Below are 12061 nucleotides of genomic sequence, written 5' to 3'. Positions count from 1 at the left end.
ATAGCTTCATCTTCCATTTTTCCCAAAGCCATACGAATCTCTTTTATTTGGGTCCTAAACTGTTCCCCCCCTCCCTTATGTTGTGTTACTAATCCCATCAATTTCTCTCTCAATTTTTTTTTCTCCCTTTCTTGTGTCTTTTTCTTATATGAGGCTATAAAGATTAATTCTCCCCTTAAAACAGTTTTTAGGGATTCCCAAATCATAATAGGTGAATAATGATCAATACTGTTATTATCCAAAAAATTTCTAATAGTCTGTTCTATCTTCTGAACCACCTTAATATCTTTTAATAAATTATCATTTAATTTCCAGTACTGTATCCCAATCTTAAAATGTCCCAATACTAAATCCACCCATATTGGGGCATGATCTGCCCAGCTGGCTTCCTTTATTTTAGTATCTATTAATTTACCTCCCAACACTTTGTCCAAACAGTTCATAACAATAAGGGAATAAACTTTATGAGGGGAAGAATAATAGGTATAATCTTTTCCTAGTGTATGTCATATCTGCCATCCATCTAGTAAATTTAATACTTCTAAAAAATTTTTTTGTTGTTTCCTATCACCTTTATTACTCGTAGAATCCCAATAAGGATCCAAAACCAAATTAAAATCCCCTCCCACCAATAGTAATCCTTCTTGATTTTTCAACAGTTTTTCAAGAAATTTCCCTTGGTTAATATTAGGAGCATACAAGTTCACCGATGTCACCTTTTCCCCATTCAACTCCCCCACCCATATAATCCATCTCCCTTCATCATCCTTCCATTCAGCCTTCATAAGGATTTTTAATTTTTTATCAAATAATATCCCCACCCCTGCTTTCTTTTTATCCTTCTTTTTAGAAGCACACATTTGCACCAGATAATCTTTAAAATAAATCATCCTTTCTCCCATTTTTTGTAAATGTGTTTCTTATACAAATATCATAGTTCAGCCTTTTAATTTCCTTTAAAAACATTGGCGTTTTCGAGGTATATTAAGACCGTTTACATTTAAACTTCCCAACCTTATCTTATTTCCATTTATTCCTTCAGTAACCTTTTCATTTCATTCTCTTTAGTTATCCTATTCTTACAGTTCTTACAATTTCATCCCCAGGCCTCCTTAATTTCCCAGCCCCTCCCCTCCCCCCAATCCCATCCACTCTCCCCCTTCCTCCCCACTTCCTCTTCCTCCTTCCATCCCTTCCTCCAAGACTTCGTGTGATTCTCTCACCCACCTCCATATAATTTATTAAATTTCAAGCTTCTCCCTCTTCCTTTCAACATTCACCCATCCCAGTCTTACCCTTCACACCCATATCCAATCACATTCATTACTTCATCCAAACTACTCAAATAATGAAATTATCATCTCCTTAATTTCAATCAAATGCCTTGTATCATAGTCCTGCACCAATCTGACCATCAAGCAGGGGCCAAAGTGCCCTTAGATTCCTGCCCTGGCTCCAATTGCTGTTCCTCCTGTTGCTTTTTCTTGGATCTAGTGGTAGTCTCCTGCCAACTATACTTTTCCAATTTTTGTAATGCTGTTGAACCAGTAGCCGGCCCAGTTGATTCCATCATACCCTCCTTAATTAAATAATCCTCTGCTTCAGTCACAGTAACAACTTTCTTATGAATACCATTGATTGTTATCAGAAAGCCAAATGGAAATAGCCATTTATAAAATAGCAAGTTCTTCTGTTTCAACACTGTAAGAATTGGGCGAAATTCCCTCCTCTTTTGTTTAGTGATAGCAGATAAATCCTAAAATATCTCAATGTTATAAGTCTGCCAGGTTACCGTACCCAGTTCTCTGGCCTTATGGATCAATCGCTCTTTATCCACAAAATTATGCAGACATACAATTATATCCGGAGGCTTTTCAGACATTCTGGAACCAGCCAGCCTAAGAGCCCTGTCTATTTTCACTGTGGCTAGGGAGGTTTTTTCTGCGCTCTCAGATGTTAACATAAAGGCAAATATTTCATACGCCACTTTTGCAGCGTCTGTATATATCCCAGAGCTCCTTTTACAAAGCTGCGCTAGTGGTTTAATGCGTGCTAAACTACCGGCCACACTAGTCACTACTGCTTCCTCTTGAGCAGGCGGTAGTTTTTCAGCCAGCGCGGGGGTTATCACGTGATGAAAAGTCGCGTGCATTAAACCCGCTAGTGCGGCTTTGTAAATGGAGCCTACAGTGTCAGGGACCCCTCGTATCCTCAAATTCTGCCACCGGGATCTATTCTCCAAGTCTTCTATATGATTTACACAGTCTTTCAGTTGTTTTTGGGTGTCCCCCACCTGGCCACCTATTGTTTTCAACAGTATATCTTGCTCACCAACTTGCCGCTCAGTTTCCTCCACTTGCCCCAATAGGTCTGCCAAATCTTGCCTTATTTCCTTTACAGCATCTTTAATTTTCCCTTTCACCGAAGCCACTTGCTCTTTTTTTCCAGGGCCCACTGCTGGAGTTCTTCCTTTATGGCAGAGCAGCTCGCTCTATGTCCTCCTCTGATGCACTCTCTCCTGACTCACATGGCGTCTCGTGGGTGGCTCCTGGTCCCTACCGGAGGCTGCCTCTCTCCTGCCCTCCTTCCCGAGGGCGACTCTCCTTGGGGTTTTTTTTGCTGGCATTTTTTTCTCCCAGTTCTCTATAGAATCTTCAAATACTGCTTTTCCTTTTATTTTTTTGTTTTCCATATCGCATAAGCTTCACATAGAGGGGAGTTCGGAGTCGCCAAGGTCAGCGCTCCCTCCTCAACCCGCCATCGAGGTTAGTGATGTCACCGGAAGTCCGTCTCCTCCCTCTCTGCCTCTGCTTCTCTCTCTGAAACAAAACAACCTCTGAAACAAAACAACCCTGCCAGAAATGTTAAGTGATTTTTCTATGGCACTCCTATTAATCACAGTTTTATCTTCTAAATATATTATTTATAAAAACTAATAAGATAATATGAATATATATCATAAGGTGATGTGCTCAGACCTTTTACCCAATAAATAGTGCAGTCACTATAATGGGTTTAACAAGGGGACCATCATTGCAACCACCTGTCCCCGCCCTCCCTCAATATTCTTAGCCTGTTATAACACTAAGATAGTACTTATCTGAATGGGGAGGCTTTAGTGTAGATGAACTTGTCTTTGTTAAACCTCATCAGTGACCAAATTAAAGTGTTAACGTGCAGTGTTAAAATCCACAACCATGATTTCGAATATCTTTCCCGTCCCCCCGACTCGAGTTTCGTTTCCTTCGTCGGGGAGGGACACTATAAAAGAAAATACACTAGTTAGATCTACTTATCTTTGTTAGATTTATAAAAGATCTAAGCTATAGCTATTATTACTGTTTCAATTAAAGACTCTTCAAAGTGATGTGTTACCTGAAACCGGCAAACAGAGGTCAAACTGCTTCAAAATCTGGGAACCGAGTACCTCCTGTTACCCTGAATCTATGTATATATAGCGTTGATGTCATAAAACATCAATTAGGTCGCAATTACATTCAGCGGCTTTAGTTGAATATTGCCACCACATGAGGGTGCCAAGAGGCCTAAGGCTCTATAAAGAACCAAGGTTCCAGGACAATTCTGAATACATCAAGAATTGGAATGAGACATTAACACGCTGCTCAATAGACCTCATGCTGTTAACGATTGATGTACTAGTACCAGTAATTGACCAACAACAGAAAGAACTAAGTACAAAATTAGAATTAATTAAACAGCAATTACCTGATGAAGAATTTCTGTTGAGCTACCAAGAACATTTAGTCCAAATGGACAAATATCAAAAAGAGCAACGCCAATTAAAAATCAACAAGTTCCGCCGAGACGAAAATGACTTCACTAAGGGTTATGTATATCCATGGATGAATCGTAACATCAAAACAAGAAGGCAGAGAACTACCCTCAACAAGAACAAAAAACTCACTTTCAATTTATCCACCAGCAATTCGTCATCTTCAGAAGAAAATGTTGCAATACCTCAACAACAAGCTGACGCATCCAGCGGAGATATGAATCTGGTACCGCAATCTTTTTTAAGAATAGCACCCACAGGCGGCACGAACACTACAATAAACAAAATAGGAACTCGCAGCACGAACAAACACAAGAAATAAACAGCCCTAACATAACTGGAATATTCAACTTATCCGTTAGAAGATTAAATAAACAGGAGGAGGAGTTATTGATGAAAGGACTTTCATTTGTTCCGAGTGTCAGACATGATAGTTTTGACACTCGAGTTCACTTACAACGATTTTTCCGTTCTATTAAACTAAAGCAGTTTTTCCAAGATAAAAATTTCACTGAACCGTCATTACCCACAGGTCTTAAATTAAAATCCTCGTGGATGCCACCGGGTCAACCAGACCCTGTAATAACAACTTTTGAAAAACTAGTAATCAGGGATGTAAAAAACTTGGAAACCAACGGAAGAATAATAAATCACTCCAACCTCTCGTACCAACAAAGGAAGATTATACAAGAGCTTAAATCAGATCCGACAATCATAATATCTAGGGCTGATAAGGGAGGGGGAATTGTTATACAAAATTACTCTGATTACAAGAAAGAAGCGTTACGGCAACTATTAGATACCTCTTATTATAGGGTATTACCACAAGATCCTACTACTCAAATCAAATCTGAAGTGGAAGGGATAGTTAACTCTGCCAGGGAACTATCAATATTGACCAATAAGGAAACAAAATTTCTGATTAACGATTTTCCCAGGATTCCCAAAATCAATTTCATACCAAAAATACACAAATCGGATAAAAACCCCCCAGGCCGCCCAATAGTTGTTGGGCTGGGCTCGGTTTTGGAACCACTCTCGCAGTACTTGGATAGCCAATTAAAACATCTGGTTCCTCGTGCTGAGTCATATATCAGAGACACAACACATTTTTTACAAGTCATAGAACAATACTCTCACCAGGCTATAAAAGACGATTCAATACTAGTAACTGCTGATGTAGTTGCATTATACACAAACATCCCACAACGGGAAGCCATACAACTCGTTCAAACTCAACTATTGAAATTAACATTGAATGATTCAAAAAGATCTTTACTGTTACAATTTGCAAAATTAGTCATAAGTAACAACTATTTTCAATTTGAGGAGAACATATATCTCCAAATAAAGGGTGTAGCAATGGGGGCCACTGTAGCGCCCACCTTAGCCTGTCTCTATATGACTCAGTACGAGGAAACACATGTTTACACTTCACAATATTTTCAATATGTATCATGCTGGAAGCGGTTTATTGACGATATCTTTTTTGTGTGGAGTGGTGGAGAAGCTAAATTGAAGGAGTTTCTAGACGAACTTAATTTAAAAGATGACAATATATCTTTTACTCATAATATAAACAGTAATCAAGTTACATTTTTGGATATAAAGATCATCAAACACAATCAACATATATCCACCACTCTACACAAAAAACAATCCGATAGAAACACACTGTTACAATATCACAGCTTTCATCCACGAACACTACGAAATAGCATTCCTATAGGGCAGTTCCTTCGCATACGAAGGATCTGCTCAGAGGAGAGCGATTTTGACAAACAAGCGAATGAATTATACAATAAATTCACACAGCGAGGATATCCTGGGAAAATTGTGAAAAAGGCCTGGAAAAGGGCAAAAAATTGTTTTCGCCCTTGGTTGATGTTGGACCAGCAAAATAAATCTAAAGAACAAAATTTAGTTTGCGTTATGCCCTATACCAATCACAGTAACGCAATCAAGCATATCATAAAAAAACACTGGCCAATATTACAATATCATCCTACTCTAACCAATCTTCCCAAATTTGCGTTCGCAAGAGCTAAAAACCTTGGGGAACAGTTGAGACATAAAGTTAGAGAGAGCAGTCTCAATAATAAATCACCCCATAAACCCTGTGGGACATGCACGACCTGCCGCTATGTATCTAACGTTACCCATTTGAGAATACCCGGATGCGGACGACACTTCACACTCAACACAGGAACAGATTGTCGGTCTAAAGGGGTTGTCTATTGTATCCAATGCCCCTGCGGACAATTATACATAGGACAAACTACACGCATGATTAAAACACGAATAATAGAACATCTCAGTAACATCAGAAAAAATCGTGTCTCCGCCCCCTTGGTATCTCATTGGATGGAGAATTTTCACAAAGTGGAAGAGCTTAAATACACGGTGTTAGTACAAATACATGACACTGGAGGTAATATATCAAAATTATTAATTCAAAAAGAACAACGTTTCATATATAATTGGCAGACCTTGCACCCACAGGGTTTAAATGCAGATATAGATTGGTTAGCTATATAATGTATTATGATACTTCCCAGGCAGAGTTAACATCCGGGATAGTTTATAGTCCAACCTCTTCCGCTCAACGCTCTATATATACATAGATTCAGGGTAACAGGAGGTACTCGGTTCCCAGATTTTGAAGCAGTTTGACCTCTGTTTGCCGGTTTCAGGTAACACATCACTTTGAAGAGTCTTTAATTGAAACAGTAATAATAGCTATAGCTTAGATCTTTTATAAATCTAACAAAGATAAGTAGATCTAACTAGTGTATTTTCTTTTATAGTGTCCCTCCCCGACGAAGGAAACGAAACTCGAGTCGGGGGGACGGGAAAGATATTCGAAATCATGGTTGTGGATTTTAACACTGCACGTTAACACTTTAATTTGGTCACTGATGAGGTTTAACAAAGACAAGTTCATCTACACTAAAGCCTCCCCATTCAGATAAGTACTATCTTAGTGTTATAACAGGCTAAGAATATTGAGGGAGGGCGGGGACAGGTGGTTGCAATGATGGTCCCCTTGTTAAACCCATTATAGTGACTGCACTATTTATTGGGTAAAAGGTCTGAGCACATCACCTTATGATATATATTCATATTATCTTATTAGTTTTTATAAATAATATATTTAGAAGATAAAACTGTGATTAATAGGAGTGCTATATCAATGTGAAAAGTCACAGTATAAAACATAATATCTCCCCATTTATATCACACAAGTGATTTTTCTAAACATGTTCCAGTCATCTTTTCTAGTATGACAAATCTGATACCGTTACTGTACCAACTGCTGATTGCTACTGTGAATTCTGAGCATCTGATCTTCTGAGCATCTTCATTTTAAGCCCAACAATTCAGTTCTGAGGCCCCCAGGCTTGGGAGGAATTTCAGGCACACTAAGATCAGGTTTGTAATAGTTGTGCACAACTTGTGCTCCTGCAAACATAGCTAGAACACTTGCAGTTACCATTTTCAAATACTTTGGCCAAGATACCTCAGCAGGCATTGTTATGAAATTCTGGTACTGATTATGCTGTCCTGTATTCTAACCCTTCCGTCTCCTCCCCTTCCACATATCAAATCTAATCATGTTATGATCACTGTTACTGAATGGCACCAGCACTATTACCTCCTGCACCAATTTATGTGCTCCACTGAGAACTAGGTCTAGAATTGTTTCTTCTCTTGTCAGTTCCTGAACCAGTTGCTCAATGAAACAGTCCTTGATTTCATCTAAGAATTTTACCTCCCCAACATGCCCTGATGTTACATGTACCCAGTCAATGCCAAGAGTACAAGAAATCACCCATTATTGTTCATTAGCCTCCCTAATTTTAATAACATTTCTGCATCTGTCTGTTCATCCTGGCCAGGCGGATGGTAGTACACTCCTATCACTATCCTTTTTGCCTTTACACATGGAATTTCTACCCATAGGGATTCTAAGGTGTGTTTTGGTTCCTGTAGAATTTTTTATCTATTTGATTCAAGGCCCTACTTAACATATAAAACTACTCCTCCACCAATTTGATCAAACCTATCTCTGGTTATCTTCCTTCTACCAGGTCTCAGAGATGCCAAGTATATCTATCTTTTCATTTAGTACAATATATTCACCCAGGTCCACACAATGTTGCAATTCCATGAGCAGTAGAGCTTCACCTAGTCTGTATTTGGGCAACCTGTGTGGCCTTTCCTCTGCTAGACCCCGCCCCTCTGATGCAACTTCCTGTTTCTAGCTGGTGAGATCTGGCAAAGAAAAAGCCCTGCGGGTCACCCTGGAGACAGCCTGAGTGGAGTGCTGACACTGACACCACTAGTAATCCAAGGCAACTCCCCCAATAATAATCTTACCTAGATTTTTATTTTTTAAACATTCAATACATATGCAGAAGGGGGGAGGGGGAAGAGAGGAAGAGAGTTGGAATGATGGACCCGAGGGTAATGGGGGGGGGGAGGGAGGGAACAAAGACAGAAAAATCTTATACACAGGGAGGAGGGAAAGGAAGACTGAAGAAAAGATGTTGGATGTGGGGGACAGAAGAGAGATGTTGGACCCAGGGGTGGAAAGAGAGGGTGTAGTGAGAGAATGGAACAAGAGAGGAGAAATGAGAAATGGACAACAACATATGAACATAAGATTAGCCATATTGGGTCACACCAATGTTTCATCTAGCCCAGAAGTATTCTGCTTCCAACAGTGACCAATCCTGGTCACAACAAAAATCCAAAAAGTAGCAACATCTCATGCTACCTATCCCTGGGCAAGCAGTGGCTTCCCCAATGTCTATTTCAATAGCAGACTATGGAATTTTCTTCCAGGAACTTGTCCAAACCCTTTTTAAACTCAGATACAGTAACCATTGTTACCACATCCTCTGGCAACAAGTTCCAGAGCCTTAACTGTTCATTTCAGGGAAGGGGGTAAAACGTGGACCTCACGGACCTCGCAGATCTAAAACCACAAGTCCTTAAAAATCTGAGGTCCATGCCATTTGTAGTTTCTGGCTCTGACAGACCTCGATGACAATTTAGCTCTGACGGATCCGTCTCAGCATAGGGAGGGAAAAGTATTAGGATCCGTCAGCGCTAAAATGTCGTAGAGGTCTGTCAGAGCTAGAGACTAAAACCATTCCCCTTAATGAACTTTTGCAGAAAATTTCTCCTGCAAAAGATACCAGACAAAAGGGTGTTCGGAGAACTCATTCCGGGACTTTCCAATTACCGCGGGCAATGTCTACCACGAACTATCAAAGATAAAGGAGAACAAAGCCATGGGCCCGGATAACCTACACCCCAGAGTACTTCGGGAATTGAGAGATGTTCTGGCAGAACCGTTGGCTGAGCTTTTTAATCTTTCCAAACAAAGGGAAAAGTTTCCTTGGACTGGAAAACTGCCAACATTATCCCGCTCCACAAAAAGGGATGCAGGTCAGAGGCTGAAAATTACAGGCCAGTGAGTCTCACATCAATAGTATGTAAACTTATGAAAACGTTGATCAAAAGCAGATTGGACACGATTCTGGATGACGAAGGACTAAGGGATCCCCACCAGCATGGCTTTACAAAGGGAAGGTCTTGTCAATCCAATCTGATAAATTTCTTTAACTGGGTAACAAAGAAACTGGATAAGGGAGAGTCCCTGGACATCGTGTATTTAGAATTCAGTAAGGCTTTTGATAGTGTCCCACACCGTAGGTTACTGAACAAGATGAATGCGATGGGCCTAGGAGAAACACTGACTGCAAGCTGGAAGACTGGGCAAACAAATGGCAAATGCGCTTTAACGTGAAAAAATGCAAGGTCATGCATATAGGGAAAAAGAACCCGTTGTTCAACTACAAAATGGGGGGGCATTGTTGGGAGAAAGCAGTCTTGAGAGAGACTTGGGTGTGCTGGTGGATGCATCACTGAAGCCATCTGCACAGTGCGCAGCGGCCTCGAAAAAAGCCAACAGGATGCTGGGCATCATAAAGAGGGGCATAACAACCAGGACGCGGGAAGTCATCATGCCATTGTATCGATCGATGGTGCGTCCTCATCTGGAATACTGCGTTCAATATTGGTCACCGTACCTCAAGAAAGACATGGCGGTACTTGAGAGAGTCCAAAGGAGAGCAACGAAACTGGTAAGAGGGCTGGAACACTGCCCATACGGCGAGAGGTTGGACAGGCTGGGGCTCTTCTCTCTGGAAAAAAGGAGGCTCAGGGGTGATATGATAGAGACCTTCAAGATCATGAGGGGCATAGAGAGGGTGGATAGGGACAGATTCTTCAGGCTGAAGGGGACAACAGGTACGAGGGGGCATTCGGAGAAACCGAAGGGAGATAGGTTCAAAACAAATGCAAGGAAGTTTTTCTTCACCCAAAGGGTCGTGGACACTTGGAATGCGCTACCGGAGGAAGTGATCGGGCAGAGTACGGTACAGGGATTCAAACAGAGACTGGACAAATTTCTGGGGGATAAAGGGATCGTGGGATACTGAGAAAGTATAGAAACCCAACCAGGTCGTGCATGTGCAAGACCGGAGGGCTAGGACTTCGATGGGAAGATAGGACTCATCAGGAAACCAAGGTGGCATGGGGGCCCCTTCTGGTGATTTAGACAGGTCATGACCTGTTTGGGCCGCCGCGGGAGCGGACTGCTGGGCGTGATGGACCTATGGTCTGACCCGGCGGAGGCACTGCTTATGTTCTTATGTTCTTATGGTAGAAGACTGGCTTAGCGGTAGACTCCAAAGGGTAATGGTAAACGGTATTCCCTCAAAACCGTCAGAAGTGTCCAATGGAGTACCACAGGGCTCAGTCTTGGGCCCAATACTATTCAATATCTTTGTAAGGGATCTGCCTCAGGGACTTCGAGGTAAAATTACATTATTCGCCGATGACGCTAAACTATGCAACATTGTAGGCAGCGCAGCAGAACCTGATAGCGCAATCATGCCTGGCGCATGTGCGGTTTGTGCAGTGACGGCGAGCTCTGTATTTGATGAGCCGCTCTTTGATCTCCTGCCCGCTTTATTCCTTCCTTTTGAGAAAGAAAGTTCGAAACACGGCCTGTGTCAAGGTAAAGGAAAGAAGGAAAGATGAAGTTAAGAAGAGGAGAAGGATTTCTATTCTACAGTCTGTTGGGTTTCGTGATTGTGTGGAAACTTGATGCAGTTCTGCTTTGTGAACACTATTCTGCATTTCTGTTTCATTGATTGTACCGTTTTTTGTACACTCGGATTTATTGGACTTTATTTAACTTTTATTTTTCCTGTTTTTTGAATTTATACTTTCACGTGTGCTGCTGCTCTAGCCAGTTCCTGAACTGATCTTAAGCTTTCACTTATGCTGCTGCTTTAATTATTTTTTGGACTGACTCTTAGTTTTTTGGATTTTCTGCTTCTCTTTTCTCATGATCATGAAGCCCTTGTTTTTGTTGTATGTTTTATCTTATATGTGTATATGCTAATATTTATAGATTTTATATATGATACTATGACTTTGTTATATGAATAAAAATTTTTTGATGTTTTTTATGATATATATTTATATATTTTTTCTTGCTATTAACGGCTGCTTAACTTATTTTATTAACGTGATTGATTGTGAGGGGTTTTCATCTGGGTTGACTTTCTTTGCCCCTATTTTTTCTTATATTTTTTCTCTCTATATGTGCTTAAACTGAATTTTAATGCCAAAAAATGTAAGGTTATGCACCTTGGTAGCAGAAATCCATGCAGAACATACACCCTGAATGGTGAAAACCTAACCAGAACTGCAGCAGAACGGGACTTGGGAATAATCATCCGGGAAGATATGAAAGCTGCGAATCAGGTGGAGAAGGCAACAGCAAAAGCCAGACAAATGCTGGGCTGCATCAGAAGGAGCTTTATCAGTCATAAGCCTGAAGTGCTACTGCCGTTGTACAGATCAATGGTGAGACCTCACCTGGAGTACTGTATTCAGTTTTGGAGGCCACATTATCAAAAGGATGTGAAGAGAATGGAGTCGATTCAGCGAATGGCCACTAGGATGGTCTCAGGACAAAAAAATCTCCCATATGAAGAATGTTTGAGCAGGCTGCGCTTATATTCTTTCGAAGAGCGCAGGGAAAGGGGGGACATGATAGAAACATTCAAATACATCACAGGCCGTTTTGATGTGGAGGAAGAAATATTTTGTCTTACGGGTCCCACGGCGACAAGAGGGCATCCGCTAAAACTCAGGGGGGGAAGATTTCATGGGGACACCAGG

At 40.9% G+C, this 12061-nt stretch overlaps 1 protein-coding gene across 1 annotated transcript; it reads right to left on the bottom strand.

The window, feature by feature from the left end:
• Positions 1 to 7154: 7154 nt before the first annotated feature.
• Positions 7155 to 7325, bottom strand: LOC117360704 (uncharacterized protein C12orf73 homolog). The gene has a single exon (XM_033944938.1). The coding sequence runs from the start codon at positions 7323 to 7325 to the stop codon at positions 7155 to 7157; it is 171 nt and encodes a 56-aa protein (XP_033800829.1).
• Positions 7326 to 12061: the final 4736 nt, after the last annotated feature.

This window comes from Geotrypetes seraphini, chromosome 5 (genome assembly GCF_902459505.1).
Source record: "Geotrypetes seraphini chromosome 5, aGeoSer1.1, whole genome shotgun sequence".
NCBI classification, from domain to species: domain Eukaryota; kingdom Metazoa; phylum Chordata; class Amphibia; order Gymnophiona; family Dermophiidae; genus Geotrypetes; species Geotrypetes seraphini.
Note: the sequence above shows the minus strand (reverse complement) of the source record. Positions and strands in the feature narration are given on the sequence as shown.

What these genes read in the sequence shown, in the direction of transcription:
- LOC117360704 (XM_033944938.1), bottom strand. Translation starts at nt 7,325, where the DNA reads ATGCCTGCTGAGGTATCTTGGCCAAAGTATTTGAAAATGGTAACTGCA.